Here is a 16819-nt window from a genome sequence, read left to right as displayed (position 1 = left end):
GGTGTATTTTTATGCTTATATGATTCATAGGTCAGTGTTAATAGGCTTAACAAAACAAAACAAAACAAACAAACAAAAAATGCTCAGGACTGGATTGAAAATGAGTGACATGGCAGCCTGGAGAGCCTGGAGAGCCTGGAGAACCAGTTCTTTTGCTTCCATATAGTAAAAAACAAAAACAAAACAATACTGCAAATCCTCAGCCATCACAAATAAAAGTCACATCAATTCATTTTCCATCCTCATCTGAAATAACAGGATGTTACGGTGCTAATGTCAGTAGGTTCATGTGTTGAACATGTAACAGTGTTGCGTTCACTTTGTTGCGAAACATGGTGCATATGTGCAGGCATTCTGTAGCTCATCCCATCACGATAAAGAAACAACAAAGAAGTCAGGTGGGGTGCAGAACATGGGAAATGAAACAGTCATTCAAGTTTTTAACAATGTTCCAGATTACAAACAGTGTCATGCAGGCTGTAAACACCTATCCCAACCACAGATTTACAGTTTCAATACTGAACCTAGTTGTTTTTGACTTTGCTGCTCTGTGTATGATAATCGTTTCCAAATTTGTAGGAACACAATAGATATAAAATAGATGTGAAATAGGTGTAAAAGCTGAAAAAAAAGGTTCAGAGTTGCAATAAGTGACAGCAGTTACTTAGATGGGTGGATATTAACAAGAGTTTTTGATACCAGTGCCAGTATCAGTTCCCTTATTGTAGAAAATGTAGAGGTATGCAAGTTTCAACTGCAATATGTCTGATTAATTTCATCTGAGTTTTGATTAGCTGTTATAAAATACAATGCACGAAGGGGCCTGAAATGCAAAGAATCCACTCTTAAAAGTGATTTGATTTTTCACTGTGTCAGTTCTTGCAACGCATTTCCTCCAAGATCTGATCTCTGCACGAGCCTATACATTTATACTGAAAAGTGTTCAAGTAACATGACCCCTCCAAGATAACCTAATACTACTTTAGATTGATTTTTTAATAATCCAAATCCCGCATGGTCATCTCAAATGAGACCTTTCCTAATTGGGATATGTCCCGGGGGTAAGACCTTAAAACTTAAATCATGCAGAGCCACCCCCCCCCCCCCCCCCCCAAAAAAAACCCCAACATATATATATATATATATATATATATATATATATATATATATATATATATATATGGATGATGACCAATCATCTGACTTAAATGCTCGTCTTAGTACACACGCAATCGTAAAACGTAAAACGCTTACTTGGGCCTTGTTTCCGAGTTGAATATTCTTATAAAATTGTTATAATATTGCTTCATTGGTGGATTTTTCCTCCATCCGTGCCCACTCGCTCGTCAGGAGGCCGCCCATGTCTCCAGCTTCCGCTCGCATTGTAGGGTGGTCCAGAAGAAGGATACAGCGGAGCGAAAATGGGAGTAGAAATTCAGACTATAACTCCGGGTGACGGTGAGAATTATGTGACTTGTTAAACAGCCTAATATTGTTTTTATCCCGAGAGTGTTCGCTTCATTATTCTGCCACTTTTCTCTCTGTTTTCCTGTTTCCAGGGCGGACTTTTCCGAAGAAGGGGCAGCGCGTCGTGGTGCACTATGTTGGTGAGTGCGGAGGCTGGAGCTCCGAGATTTGGATGCTCTTTAACGTTTTGAATGTTTCCTCTAGCCCCTACCTGGGTGAAAGGTGTCTGATTGGGTGAATTGTGAGCCAAGTTAGTTTCATCTAACAGTACCCGAGTGTCCATTGCTTCTTCTGCTGGTTAGCATTGTAGCTAGCTTCTGTTAACAGACTGACTATTTTGACTGTTGGGCTATCATCAGCTATTCTGATGCTCGCATACTTTTATTATACCCCCGGTCTTTTAAACCGGCCAGAATTGTCTTTAATTGAGGGAACGAAGAGTAGTTAAGTTCGTTGAGCTGAAGCCTCCTAACGTAAACTATCCGGGAACCCGTTATGCTAACGCTAGCATCACGGCTAAACAGTTAGCTCATGTTGGAGAAGGGTGCAGAAAAGTGGGATTAGTTATCAACAAGCCGAGCTCTGTGTCGAGTTAGATATTCAGACATGTCTAACCAGCCTTCGGACTCTTATTTCATCTCCAGGCACACTGGCAGACGGTAAAGTGTTTGACTCTTCGAGGTCCCGGGGCAAGCCGTTCAAATTTAAGATCGGACACCAGGAGGTGATTCGGGGATGGGAAGAAGGAGTAGCCCAGGTGAGCAAGATTTTCGCAATGAATACCTTTATGCAGGTATTACTTAACTAGCTATGTTTTCCTTACAACGGCTAAAAGTAACGATTGTGATCTTTCTCTCTTGGGGGGCATGAAATGCTTTTATAGTTACGTTTAACTGCGTTGCTTATATTGGGAGGTATTTAGCCCAATCTCAGCTGTAACATCTGTCAGTAGTGACGAGTATGGAAATAAATTTGTGTTACTCCAGATTGATGGTATTATTTTTGCATAAGTGGGCCTTTTTTAGCCTCTTCTATTAGAACTAAATGCATCCAAATAGCACTCACAGCTCTTTTAGTGGTTTCAAGTGATGCTGGAGCATCTCTGCTCTCTTTTCTTCATCCTCTATCTGCCTTTCCTGTTGCTTTAAGTGGCACAGAGCCTGTTCCAGCTGTTAACACGCTGTTATGATACTTTGCCACCATTAACCCAGTGTAATTTTGCAATTATTACTGTTAGAAATGATTTATATTTAATGATATAATGCTGTGATGTTTGTTCTGTTGTTTCCCACTTGTGTTTTATTGAACCATGTAAGATTTTTGGGGATTTTGCACGATCAGATGGGTGAACAAAAGACCTATTATGCCCACTTTAGTCTCTATATTTTTATTCATGGGTTCTACTAAAGTAGCTATTATAGGATTACAAGGGGTGGGTGATATAGCCTTAAAATTATATTACAGTTTTTCACAAAAAATTGCAATAACAAGAACTGCGATGCTGGAAAAATGTTTCAGTGATGCTTGCAGGCAGCAGTTTTTATAAGTGAAAGTAAATGAAGTGAATTTTCTATGTTTCTTCTCTAGTAAGTTACTGTCGTTGATGGCACACTTCCTAATTTCAAGTGTGAATGTACTGAAACAAGTTGCCAGCAGCAGCAGCATTATGTCCAGTGACACAGCATAAATCAAATGCAAGCACAAAAGTAGCCTAGGCACTTGTTCTTCCCTAGAAAATTTAAGTAAAAGTATAAAAGAACTGCTCAGTATTTTAGTTTAACAATAACTGAATTAACTCAGTCTCATAACTGCTCTGAAGCTGCACAGGATGTTGTGTCTTTGGTCAAGCTTTTTATCCTTCTGCTTAAAGTCCTGGTTTTCCACCACGTAACCATGTCAGTAATTTCTATCCACTGCTTGTGCTTCCAGTTATGTGGTGTGAGGCTAGCCAGCGATGCTTGTTGAAGTGATCTGTGGACATTTGGGTTGCACATCATGAGATGTTAGTATCTGCTTCTTTGTAGCCTGGTTGCACTTGGTTGTCTGTTTTTGCCACAAGTGGTGAAACAAGTTTGTTGTTTTCACCCGCAGCATGAATAGTTTTCTTGCATATTTTGTAAAACACTGTGTTCTGTTGGAGGTTATTAAAGTTTTTAGGTGCTAAATCGTTATTGGAGGATGACCCATGGCTGTCGCTCCCAGATAGGGATGCTTATCGTTTAGGTTTTATCCGATACCGGTGCCAAACCGATACTTTTGAAACGGTGCCGGTGCTTAAACGGTGCTCAAACCGGTGCTTAAAGAATGGAGAACACAAAATTGGTCCAAAAACCTCTCATGTTCAGCTGTTTTTTTGTTTTTTTTTTTAAAAAGATAACAATGTTAGCCTTTTCTGCAGCTATAGGGCATATATGGTATCACTCTTGGCTGGAAGCAGTGCTTAAACAATGGAAAAAACACAAACTTTGTCCAAAAACCTCTCATGTTTAACTGTTTTCCACTTTTTCTTTGGTCATTTTAGCCTTTTTGGCCAGGGTGAAGGGAGTATCTGCCATCAAACAAGAAGACAGCTGCATGTAACTACAACGGTGTTTGCTAGTTCACCTTACATGCATTAATGTAATAACGTGGTTAGCCTACTCAACGTAAATTACACACGAACAACATTAAGCTACTGACGCAGAGAAGAACGGCTGCTGCTGCCATCATCATCCGTCATCATTTCTGCTACACTGACAGGGCTAGGGGCCAGAACTCTACTCTTCGGGTTTTTGGGGGATGTTGCTAACTCCGGGTCCGATAACAGGCAACCCACCCGCAGTAGATGTGCTCGGTGTGAGGTCTCGCAGCAAGCTATCAAATACGGCGCATTTTTCGGCTTTAAAAAAAACAACGCTATGCGTCGCCAGGTGTTTCATCGGGTTTGAGGTGTTACCTCCTTTCACAGTATCACAGTATCAGCTTAAAGCACTTGCTGCAGGCTGCTGAGTTTGCATAGTTTGCTGTGAAGTACAGCCAGACTTTTGACCGCTTCGCCTTGGGCATTTTTAATCTGTAGCTCTGCTCTAAAAGAATGTACGTACCTGGACCCGCCTACTATCCTCGGAAACGTAAAATGATTGGCTAGAATTCAAAGTGTATGACATCTCAGGAAAAAAAAGCACCGAAATAAAGCACCGAAATGTGCACTGCTTTTCGGTCTGGTTACTACCGTTTATGTCACAACCAGTGCCATCATGGCACCGGATACCGGTACCCATCCCTACTCCCAGACATGCCCATAAACGCATGGTGTTACTATAGCAATGATATAGGTATATGACAAATTTTATATCATATAAAAATTATCTCTGTTAACTCTGTTACTGCAGATTCTCCATTCAAGATAACCCTTGTTTATCATATACTGACCCTTGGTGCAGCCACTCATTTCATCCTCCATCTGAAACAAGCTGTTTTATGTCCTCTCACTTTAAAGCAGTGATTTTCATAATGTGAGGTGCAATCATCTCAGAAACATGAAGTGAAATAGATCTTTGTAATTTAATTAATTAAATTATTTATTTATTTATTTAAACATGCTACTGTGATTATACTGTGCCGGAGCTTTTGCCTCACATTGTTTGTTTGTGCGCTGACCTCATAATAAACATTATCCACCGCTGTAACTGTACATATCTGACAGAAAATAAGAGGAAACATGATCACTGCACACTACCATTAAACTGCTCTCTTATGATTGTGACATGCTAGCTTTCCCTGGCCAAGCTAACGCTGAGCCTTGTTTTCATTTCCTTACTCAAAGAAGGGCTAAACATGGCTTATTTAAAGCTTTGCTAATCTGTGGATTTGCAGGTTACTCCTGTTTGTGCGCCATCTACTCTCAGCGTCTTAAATGTCGCTCCCATAAGTGTTCTTTGTCTAATTTTGTTTTTCAATGGTGGTTGGAAAACGGCTCGTTACTGCCACCTTCTGGCAGTAGTAAAGCACAACATCCTCCCAGCTGCTGTTAAATCTGAAAGAATTAACTCCAGGCACACATGGTTACATAATTCAGTTTTGTTTCTTCCCGCGCGCTTGCCCATCCTTACTAATAATGCCTTTGAAAAACGCAGTTCAGCATCACCACAGACTAACATTATGAAGACGAGTTTATTGGATTGCCGTTGCATTTAACTGCATTAGTTTAAGATAAACAGAGCCTGTACTATTAAGAGGCCTTTAAATAAATCTATTACTTAGTTCGATTGCAGCAGTAGTGTTTGATTTCCATCTTCTCCACAGATGAGTGTGGGTCAGCGGGCAAAGCTTATTTGCTCACCAGACTACGCCTACGGCAGCAAAGGTCACCCAGGGATCATCCCACCAAATGCCACTCTCACCTTTGATGTGGAGCTGATTGGTCTGGAGGCCTGAAACTTGTGCACTCAACTTTAATTCCACTCAGATTTTCAGGGTGAGACGTGTTTAATAATGTGAATATTCAACATGATTAGATTTATAACACCCGGCGCAATTAGGGAAACACATTACTATCGCTCCCCACATGCTTACAGTGACTATACAGTTATCTTTTATTGCTTATGTCCAGAGATTAAATAGTATGGATATAACAAGCTTTAGTGTCAGTAATCCACTCTTCCTCTCCTTAATCACAGCTCTGAGCTTTTTTTTTTCCTCTTCCCCCTCACTGCAGGTTGACTCCTATCTCGGGAACATGGAGGAAAAAGGTTAACAGATGATTCCTGCTCTTGATTCCTGCATAGGACCTATGTCTGTTGTTACACTATTTCACTCTCCTTTACATTTATATACAAGTTCTGTTTTGTCACTTGCTTTAAAATGTTATCCCTTATACTTTAGATTCCAGACAGTAATAAGTCATAGGCCATCTTATCACATGTATTTTGTCATATACTGCTTTGTATTTTTATGGTCATATTATTTTTTTTGACTTCAAATTGACTTTATTGCCGCTGTTTGACTGACTAAATGCGTCTGCCACCAGGACCATGTTTTAAGTGTCATAAATACTGAATGAGTCTCATTCCTGTGGCTTTGTGGCCTTTACAATAAAATCGTATTGATTGCGGGTAATGAATTGTCTTGATTCAAAATAAGAATAAATTGTTTGACACAATATTTTTATGAATTACTTTTGTTATGTACTCTAAAATACAAAAATGCCCAGAGCATGTCATAATCAGGGGATCAAAAATCAAACGTTTTCCTGAAGAGCGTTAGAGGACCTGGAAGATGGTCTTAATTTATGAGCCAAATATACCTGCTTGCTTTAATATCCGCAGCTAAAGGGGAAAAATTTTCCTCTAGGAATGGCTTATTCGAATACATTAAAGAGTGATTTTTAAGTAAAATGATGTTTATTTCTCCTCAGAGTTATTCTGTGTCACTTCATAGCCCTTTTTTTGTCATTTTAAGCCACAGTCAAACAGGCCCAGTGACCCTGGCAACCAGCAGTTGTTAGGGAAAATGTGCATTCTCTGATGCAACCACGTAGGGTATAAAAATGTTAAATTCAGCTTTTCAATGGATGCTGCAGGATTCTTTAATTTGTCAACTGGCTTCTAGGCCTGTTACTGGGGCTTTGCACTGATGCATGAATAAGGTGAGACTCTACAGGTGAACAGGGTATAAAATACCACCGTGTTATTTCCCCCAATTAATCTTAAGTAAGGAATATTGAGTGTAATACTTTCTAAGTCTTAGTTTTATTAAAATATTCACTTTTTTTTTCTTTTTTTTTTTTTGAGCAAAAATTGGACAAAGCTCAGTTTTTGATGGCTGCTTTTTACAGAGCTATATTTGTGTTTGTTGGTTTTTGTAATGGTCTTAAAAAAATAAAATTATTGTTTTTTCTGTATTCCAAACTTTGAGTTAGTTTCATTCTCTTTCTAATGTGGCATCAATTTTTTTTGTTTCCATTGTTTTTGTGGTTGTTGGAATATTCTTGTTTCATTTTATTGACAAATTAATCAAAAGATTCTTTACACAGCATATTTTTGATATATTTTCTTGTTTCTCCAGACAGAAAAAATGACCTTTTCACCATGTTTTCAGGAATCAGATTGATATATTTATAAATCTTTAGAAACTTCAATAATATAACACAGAATCGAGCTGGGGATTTTAAAGAATGTAAGTGCTACTTAAATGGAGATTTCTAGGCTCAGAATACAGAAGCTACTTTGGGCTGTTCCCTTATTCACAAGGGGTCGCCACAGCAGGTAGCTCCACGTTTGGTTTGGCAGTTTTTATGCCAGGTGCCCTTTAATGCTGCAACTACAAAGGGATTTCTGTGTCCTCCCAGGACTGATTGGGGATTTTTTCACCTGTTAGGTGAATGCATCAGGCTCAGAATATGTGAGAAAAAAAATCAAAGCAACCTTTAAAGATATACATTGTAAAAATGTTCTTGTAAAACCTTAAGAGGTAAGTTACTATGAAAGTTCCCCTAATAATTATTGACATAAAAAAGGTTTGGCATTGCACATTTCCCGAAATTTTATATTTAAATATGCAGATGAGCTGATGTATTATCTAATATGCATTCATTTGCATAGATAATGCAATGGAGCAAAAAGTGTTTCTGCCTGTAATGTCTCGCCTTAATAATTCATATTATTATGTCTCACTAACAAAAGAAAATAGAAAACAGAAGCATGTTTTATTTCCAAGAACAAAGGAAACAGTATTTTTTGCAATATTTGGCTGTTTCTAATGACTGAAGTGACACTGAGCAAATACAAATACATAAAGGAAATACTGTTGCTTCGGAACAAAAGTCAAACAAAAACGAATAGCGTGAAATTTGAAGACAACATTGTGCGCTGCTCCAACAGACTTTATTATACAGTAAAATCGTCTGCTTCTTCCTCACGCTGAACCTCTGATTAAACTTCTCAAAAACCTCACTGGAAGGATCCCTGAAAGCCAAACCTTTGTTCTTTTTGCATAATAAGGCTGAAATCGGTAACTACATTTACAGCACGTCATAGTTTGTGATTACAATTGAGTCACATCAAAGGGCCACTTGAAATAGATACATTATAATATTAATGCTCAAACACTGATACACTGCATTAGGCTTGACTGCAGTACAGTGAAAGAAGCCACAGTTGATGCCAAAAATAATTATGTTAATTCTTTCTAGCAGCTGTGCAGACATCTTTTCTTTTTTTTTTTCTTCATGTAAAATCAGAAAATATATACCTGTATCAAACTGTTATCTCTTTACAAATTCACTAAAGTGCTCTCGCGACTCACGCCATTCATCTGTGTGGATCACCGGTGACTAAATCTCCAACTTTCCCTCTTTATCTCCTTAAGATACAATGTAGATAAATGATCTGAGTGTGCGTTAAAGGATGGAGCAAATCAGACTCTCTCTCTTTCACACACACACGCGCACACACACTACGCTAGTTATCTTTAAGATCCAAAATGTAATAAATGTTGTCCTTATAAAAGTATTTTTCACAATTTAGACCTTTACATTATCTCCATTATGTAAAATAACCTTGTATTAAGCTGCAGATTTCTGCTTCTCTATCCTTGGTCACGGATGCTCTTCCTTATTCATGTGTCCCAGCAGGATTGAAATGGAGTCTATACAGTAGGGCTGGGTATCGTCACTGATTTCTAGAATCGATTCAATTCCGATTCACAAGGTCCCGAATCGATTCGATCCACGATTCGATTCGATTTAAATCTGGGAAATTTTGACAGTCAGAAATATTATAATTCAGATCAGTACATTTACATATTTTTGTATCAATAAAAAGGAAGCTGACACACGCAAGACTTTATCACAGGTGTGAGCATCACAGCAGATGCCTTTGTGTCAAAGTAGCTGAAGATAAAACACAGAAAAACATGAAGGTGATTTTCCTGGCCTGGGATTTTATAAAAATATTCTGCAGTACATCAAAAACGAAAGAAAACCATTAATCAACATATGAACATTACCTCTGAAGTTACAGCGGTTTTATTAGAGACACGGCGTTTTGCATTTTGAATAATTTTAAAAAGTTTAAATTTGTTCAGTATTGAACAGCAGAAATTAGGTTTTCTTTTCGGAAGTAAGTAAAAGGGAAAAAAACAGCGGCCGACAGCCTGTAAACAACAGTAGACTTGTGCGTAACAAGCAAGCGAATAATGCAGAAAACAGACAGACAGAGAGAGACAGAGAGAGGGAGGGAGAGAGAGAGGGAGAGAGAGAGAGAGAGAGAGCTGTGCATCGCGGTGGAAGCAAAACAGTAAAAGTCTGAGTGAATTCATGACGATGTTTATGTGAAGCGTAGTTTGGATCTTCTTTTGCTGCTGGTTCGGTCAATATTGTTTGGAGAGACATCAAACTAACAGCTTTAGAATCGGCGCATAAAGGGCGTGAACACAAAGCGCGGACCGCCGACAGATCAGAATCAGCGAGCTGTCGGCTTTCAGCCCCGAGCGTGAGAAAGGCGACATCTCACTGATTCTGATCTGCGGGTTTTGTCTTTGTGCAGAATCCGTGTACCTGCTCTCATTTACTGTCTTAGCTGTTTGGTGGTTCTTGAAATTTTGTGAGATGTCACCAGAGATTCTGGCATTTCGGGCAAAATAAATTTATATTAAAAAATCGATTCAGGATTTTAATGAATCGATTTTACGTTATCCAAGCCAGAATCGATTTTAATCGATGAATCGATTATAAAAACCCACCCCTACTATACAGTTTTCCTTATGTTGTAGGAATTTAAAAAAATCATCCATCTGTCTGTTTCACTCTCACTAGAGTCAGTTCACATCTTTGCTTCTCAGAAAGTCCAAAACCTTTTTTCCTTGTTTGTGATACAAAAACGAATGCTTTTCCTCTCTTTTGCACCCACACCCTGTGTGCTCTGTTTATTAACTGCTTCTGAACACGTCACAAAAGAGCTGACTCTAACGTACTTTTCTGCTTTGGTGAGGCATCAGTGATGCCAAAGGAATTTCATGACTGTGACTCTCACATTCTCTGTGAACAATTTAGAAAATGTGATGAAGAAATTAGAGAAGCATTCAGTCACACACTATTTCTCTTATTTTCATAATGTGTACATTGTTGCTCTGAAGGCATCTCATACTGAAGGGGCTTTTTAATGCAAGCAAGAGTCCAAACAAACTGTGGATTACATGCAAACCGCAATAAAGAGAAAACCACTTAAAGTGCAGGCAGTAGCAGTAAATACAGACTATATCAGTAAGGAAAGTATTTGATGTACAACTAATCTTTTGTTCTCTAAGGCAAAGCATGATCACAGACTCTAAAAATCTTATAAGTTTTGATATCCAATGCGAGGTTGAGACTGAAATGTTATAAAGTAAAGTCAGTGTTGTGCCTGGAGAGGTTTGGAGTCTTTTCTTAATGCCAAACGTGGCTGAAAGTTTCAGATTGATGTTGTTCCGTTCATGCTGGCGGGTCTGCGGCCCCTGCCTGCACCCTGACGTCGAAGTGAATGGAGAGCCACAGCACAGCAACCTCTCAGCAAGGACCCGATGTGGTACACCGGCATGACCTCCTGTGGTGCTCCTCGGCATAGCCATGCCATGGTTGGAACCACCGGCACTGCCAAAGCCAAGAGATCTACTAGGAAGTACCGGCTCCAGTGGCACCGCTGAGCGGAATGACCTTCTTCACCAGCTCCTCCATTTTCATCCTTATTGTCTTCTTCTATCTCCACTACTGTAGCTTCCTGCTTAACTGGTAGTGGAGCTATAGGGTGGGGCTGGCAGGTCTGAGGTCCCGCTGGTTTGTCCGGTTCTGATGGCTCTGCATTGTAAATATACTGAGGAAGGGATAGAGGAGGTAAAGATGATGGAAATCGTTGTTGTTCTGATGGGGTTATGTCTGCTGAGACTAAAGAAATTACACTTGGGCCTTCTGCACTGCTTTCTTCACAAAGCCAGGTCATGGTGGGGCTGCAGGCCTGGGAGCGGACCTCTGGTTTCTTCTCTGCTGCAGGAACAGGAATGGGGTTAGACTCAGTAGCAGAGACTGCAGCAGCCGTAACCGGGACTGCAGCAGCCGTAACCGGGACTGCAGCAGCTGTAACTGGGGCCTCCTCCTGAGGTAAGTGCAGAAACAAGTGATGGTGGGGGAGGTAGGTGTGTCCACTGCACCTGCAGCTGCTACTGAGAGTGTGGCAGGAGTGTGAGATTGGCAACACAGCCCCACCGCTGCACAACCTTTCATAGGTGGAAGAGCGTGGCACAGCTGGGGGGCCTCGGATGTGGCTCTGTGCCGGCAGCTGCTCTGACAGCAGGGCCGCCTCCAGGAGCAGGTGAGTTTGTCCTGCTGTTTGCGATGCTCCGCTTGGCTCGGGAGCACTTGAGCCGCGCTCCAGCTGCAGAGCCTCGCTGCTCAGTCTGGAGTGGGCGGCGCTGCGGGTTAAAGTGCTGGCTGGGGAACATCCACAGGAGCGAGACTTCCCACCTGGCCGACCTCCCTGCAACCCTGAGAATGGCTTGTGGTCATGGGAGTCTTGTTGCCGTACACCCAGGTTGGACCTTACCGACTCAACCACCTCCTGGAGATGCTGGATCTCCTTGCGGGCCTCTTTTAGGGCTAACTGGGCCTCGACACGGTGGCATTCCTCTTCTATCCAGTCTTCCTGCATCCTGTACAGCTGTGCCCTTAACTCATCTATTTCACAGTCCCTGATGAGGAAGTAAAGATTTTTGAATAGCAGTTATTTTTGCAGAGTCACTCATACACAGACACAGTGTAGGGAAGCACTAGGGAAGTGCAGAAAATGAAATAGCATTCATACAACAACAACTGCAACCACAACAAGGAAAGTAGGCGTATAGAGAAAAAGACTAACCTGTGCTGTAGCCTTTCCACATTTTCCCTCAGTCTGGCTCGCAGGTGTCGTATACACACCTCCTTCTGTTGAAGGGGTGTAAGGTACTGCTCTGGGGTCGGGGGCCTGATCCCATGGTTGTCGCTGCAAGCTGTGTGCTTCACCTGACGTCTGAATCACACGTGAATGAAAAAGGTTGGATTTAATCACATATGATGAGTATAAATTGATAGCTGACTGACAGTGAGTAGTAAAGTATAGTAGCATTAAACAGAAATCTGGTGATATAAAATAAAACACAAACCAATCCAACAACCTTCCAATAAACCCTTACTCTAGATTAATATCAGCCAGTTTTTGCTGACATTGTGTCAGCACTGGTAATTCAGTTCAACAGTTATTGCAGAAGCCGAGGGGTCCTGAAGTCTCAGCTGGCAAATCCCCTGTAAGAGCGTGCCAGTCCGACACAAGACTAACACATTCAGACAGTCAGTTACATCCATGGCTTTGGGCAATTCCGTGTGCAGTCCATTGAACTTGAATGTTTTATGAGAAGATGACTGAGTATAAAAAGATCTGGGGTAATTTTAGTAACATTTTGGTGTCTTATTTTCCGACTGTTAGACTACAGGAGTGTAAGTTGCATGTTACCTGGGGGTACTGGGATAAGTCCGGGCTGTAGGACTGCCCTCTGGTGGCCTAACTCGACCAGGGTAGGTGTGAGTACTTGATGTGTCGCTGTGGGAATATCGCCCGCTGCCGCCACTAGTTCCCACCGAGCGCCTTGTTGGGAGATCAAATTATTACTTAATAATATTATTATTAATAATGACAAAAATCAGATTTCAATCAGCACAACTATAATCGTAAGAGGATTTTTATTTCGATGTGCAAAAATTTATAACTGGAGAAAATTTAAAAAAGCAAACATCAATGGCAACAGATACAAGACAGAGTCGAGACGCACATTCAAGAAAGAGCTGGGGTGGAAGTGGGTCGCAAAGCAGCTTGCAGATATGCAGCAACTGTAAGCAGGCTGAAGCAGCTTAAATAGCATGCCCTATATGAGCCAATTTGATGTGTAGAAAGATAGCTGCTGAGCTGGTAGGTGCTGATTTGCTGGGGTGACAGCTGAGCTTGAACTAATGCTACACTCAATACGTAATATTTTTTGCCATTTGGCTGAAAAAAAAAAGAGAGAAAAATGAGAAGAAACAGTACCTGCGCTGACATGAGGAGGGCTTTCGACTCGGAGTTAGAGACATCGATGTGCAAAGGAATGTCCAACGTCTCCACGGCTCTCTCTAGAGAGGGACACTAGGAGCCCTCAGAGCTGCGCTGTAATCACCGTTACAGACACAAACATATCACAGGTAAAACCAGCATGAAGAAAACTGAATCCCAAAACCTGACAAGGAGCGTGTTTTGCTTCTAAAACACTGTGTCTTGTGTGCGGCCATTATGTGGCTCTAGGCTGGAAGGCAGTGACAAAAGTCTAACGCTAACATTTGTAAAATAAATAGTCTAGGCAGCAGCAGATAAAGCCTCCTTTCTCTGCTGACACAAAGGCGACACAGTAAGTCTACAATCAGCGCAGCTGCCTCTCTCTACGTTGTGTCCTCCCTGTCTGCAGAGCTGCAGGCAAACATGATGAAACTTCACATTAACTGCTATAAAAAGCTATAAAACAGAGACAAAGCCTCACTTTTGGTGGCTGGCAGAGTCAACAGTCACTGAGGTTATCAACTGTTCACAAATACTTAAATAGTGGAACAGAGATGGTTCCTGCATGTGTTTGTACTATTGTAATTTCAACTGTGTTAATCTCTATATTTAATTTAATATATTTCATTCCTGTCTTCTCCAACATGAAGGTTTGAATCAGTTTGAATCCCTTCTTCACAACAGCAGGTTTAAAATGTTAATGTCAGCTGTGGTATTAAAACTCAAAACAACCTGACTACTGACTGAAATACTGGGCTGGCCCACCTTTTGCCCTCAGAACTGACTTATTCCTTGCTTTCCTTCCATCTTTCAGTAAGGTGCTGGAAACACTTCTCGGAGATGCAGCTGCTGCAGATTTGTTAGCAGGACATTCCTGATGAGAATCTACTGTTCCACCCTAACATCCAAAAGGCATTCTATTGGACTGAGATCTGATGAATGTGCAGGGCACTTGAGTACAGTGAACTCACTGCCATGTTCAAGAAACCAGTTTGAGATTATTTCACATGGCGTGCTATCCTGCAGCAAGTAGCCATCAGAAACTCAATACACTGTGGTCATAAAGGGATGGATGTAGTTAGCAACAGTAAGTGTTCCAAGAAAATATCACCCACATCATTGCACATACACCGGCATGAACCATTAATACGAGACAGAATTATTTCAATCTGCTAATATCCGATTTTAGTGAGTTTGTGTGAATACTAGCCTCAGTTACCTCTCCTTGGCTAATAATAATAATAAGAAGAAGAAGAACTTTGATGTGTATAGCATTTTCAAGATACCCAAGGACACTTTACAAAAGAGTAGAAAGCAAAAAGGCTGACAGGAGTGGCACTTGCTGTGGTCTTCCGCTGCCCTAACCTGTCTGCTTCAAGGTTCAACATTTTGTGTTTTCAGAGCTGCTCTTCTGTATATATTATAATATAATGAGTGGTTATTTGAGTTACAGTTGCCTTCCTCTCAGCTTGAAGCAGTCTGGCCATTCTTCTCCGATCTGATTCTCCTCTGATCAACAAGAAATATCCACCCAGATATCTCCTGCTCACTGGATATTTTCTCTTTTTTCATTAATTCTCTGTAAACCATAGAGATGATCATGTGGGAAAATCCCAGTAGATCCTCAGTTTTAGAAACCAACAACTTGAGTTTAAAATCACTTAAATCTGCCTTCCCTCCTCATTCTAATGCTCAGTTTAAACTTCAGTAAGTTGTTTTGGCCATGTCTACATTCCTAAATGCACCGAGATCCTGGCTTGTGGTTTGGTGATGAGATATCTGAGTTCAAGAGTAGATGAACAGGTTACCTAACAAAGTAGCCGGTGAGTGTATATTGGATTGAAAGCAAATATTGCGTATTGACTTTTTCAGAATTTAGACTTGTTCGGTTTATTATTATCAGATATTTCATAACTGCATCTTCCCTAACTGTGATTGTAAATCAGGCTAAGTATTTACTAATTTAAGCAGTTTGATACATGTTGATAATGAAAAAGAATCTAAATACATATACATTCCCTGAATTTAATTATCCCATAGGTAAAAATATTGTTTTTTCGCAGATAAATCACTTGTATAATCAAGGTGATCTAATGGTAGCTACAGCCCATTTCTGTTCAGCCCAACCAGCAAAAAAAAATCCAAGATGAGGACAAAATGTTCTCATCTGTTTTCAGAAGTCTCACAGCTCTGCGTAAAGCTTAAGGAAACCTGCTGATCCACGCTCAAAATGTACCAGCAATTCAGGCAGCTGCAGACACAACAGACCTGTAACACTGCCGCTAATGAAAAGCGCACCCAGCGAGCCGGAAGAGTCTCATTGTGCCCTATATTTAATTTCTAGGACGACGAGGCGGGAAATCTCACCTCCCTCTCCTACGTCTGCGCAACAAGTGCTAAGAGCTGGCGAGAAATACGCAATCATCTTACGTAAGTGTGAGTTTCGGTGTTCACTGTGTAGGCGAGCAGCATCAAACAGCCGGTGCATAAAACTGTACTCAAAGCAGCATTTAGGCACTCTGCAGAGGATCCAGGAGGTGGGGGATGCCGGGAATGTTTCCAGATAAATATCACAAGGAGAGATGGGGACGGTGCGCTTTGTCCTTGAGTCATCATTACGGTATTGAATCACATGATTTTCAACATCTGTCGCCTAAAATAAGACGCTGTTAGACAAGCAGTTAAAGAAGTCTCATCACTTTCGCATGGCCAACTGACTGCAAGCGAGTCCCTAAATAGGACACCCAACACCCCAGCAGGTACTTTCTACCGAAGACAACGCTTCTAATCGAAACCGCTGACAAGCACATTTCGCCCCAGCTGTGTCCTACATACGATCATGTTGAGTAACCGTATGATACGGTTACTAAACAAGGGTATATCACCATGTCTCTGAAGCTCAAAACAAACGTTCCCTGCAGACACAAAAGACCGACAACAACCTGCATGTGAAGCGGTACCATTTGGGCAGGTGGCAGCTGTGCATCGCGGAAAAGCCTCGGTTTCTGCCTGACTTAACGGTCCCCGGTGGCAGCAAGAAGAAAAGATGCTGGTGGTGCTGATGAGGGTCCATCCTGCAGCCATGAAGCCCGCAGATTAATGAGGCGACTGCGTCTGCTGCATCGCTGCTTCTTAAAGTGACAGCAGGGAATCATAAAGCCTCATCCGGCAGGATGTACCCGCATGTCTCCGTTTTCTGACAGGTGAATCCTTTATTCTAATAAAGACAAGCAGGCTGCTGAGCTCCCTGTTCAACAACCCAGCTGATGGACGGACTTGCAGAA

At 41.1% G+C, this 16819-nt stretch overlaps 2 protein-coding genes across 8 annotated transcripts; one reads left to right on the top strand and one right to left on the bottom strand.

Annotated features, from left to right (window-relative positions):
* The first annotated feature begins 1341 nt into the window (after positions 1 to 1341).
* On the top strand, positions 1342 to 6609 carry fkbp1aa (FKBP prolyl isomerase 1Aa). Its single transcript, XM_082519011.1, has 5 exons — positions 1342 to 1458; positions 1560 to 1607; positions 2112 to 2224; positions 5752 to 5923; positions 6164 to 6609. The coding sequence occupies exons 1-4, from the start codon at positions 1422 to 1424 to the stop codon at positions 5881 to 5883; spliced, it is 330 nt and encodes a 109-aa protein (XP_082375137.1). The 5' UTR covers positions 1342 to 1421; the 3' UTR covers positions 5884 to 5923; positions 6164 to 6609.
* A 3590-nt stretch (positions 6610 to 10199) lies between these two features.
* On the bottom strand, positions 10200 to 16728 carry snpha (syntaphilin a). Of its 7 annotated transcripts, none has more exons than XM_082518867.1 (5): positions 16496 to 16596; positions 13533 to 13649; positions 12963 to 13094; positions 12333 to 12482; positions 10200 to 12165 (listed from the first exon to the last, which is right to left on the bottom strand). In XM_082518867.1, the coding sequence occupies exons 2-5, from the start codon at positions 13574 to 13576 to the stop codon at positions 10896 to 10898; spliced, it is 1596 nt and encodes a 531-aa protein (XP_082374993.1). In that variant the 5' UTR covers positions 13577 to 13649; positions 16496 to 16596; the 3' UTR covers positions 10200 to 10895. The 7 variants fall into 7 exon arrangements, with proteins under 7 accessions (XP_082374993.1, XP_082374992.1, XP_082374995.1 ...); XM_082518866.1 differs by having other exon boundaries at positions 15903 to 16585; XM_082518869.1 differs by having other exon boundaries at positions 16478 to 16585.
* Positions 16729 to 16819: the final 91 nt, after the last annotated feature.

Source organism: Aulonocara stuartgranti (assembly GCF_965226115.1).
Source record: "Aulonocara stuartgranti genome assembly, chromosome: 20".
Lineage (NCBI taxonomy): Eukaryota > Metazoa > Chordata > Actinopteri > Cichliformes > Cichlidae > Aulonocara > Aulonocara stuartgranti.
Note: the sequence above shows the minus strand (reverse complement) of the source record. Positions and strands in the feature narration are given on the sequence as shown.

Coding starts and splice junctions, on each gene's coding strand:
- fkbp1aa (XM_082519011.1), top strand. CDS start 1,422: ATGGGAGTAGAAATTCAGACTATAACTCCGGGTGACG. Junction 1,608..2,111: donor CGTCGTGGTGCACTATGTTG/GTGAGTGCGGAG, acceptor TTTCATCTCCAG/GCACACTGGCAGACGGTAAA. Junction 2,225..5,751: donor GGGAAGAAGGAGTAGCCCAG/GTGAGCAAGATT, acceptor TCTTCTCCACAG/ATGAGTGTGGGTCAGCGGGC.
- snpha (XM_082518864.1), bottom strand. CDS start 16,608: ATGGACCCTCATCAGCACCACCAGCATCTTTTCTTCTTGCTGCCACCG. Junction 13,095..16,477: donor TGGTACCGCTTCACATGCAG/GTTGTTGTCGGT, acceptor TCTCCCAACAAG/GCGCTCGGTGGGAACTAGTG. Junction 12,483..12,962: donor ACTTATCCCAGTACCCCCAG/GTAACATGCAAC, acceptor CGTGTGATTCAG/ACGTCAGGTGAAGCACACAG.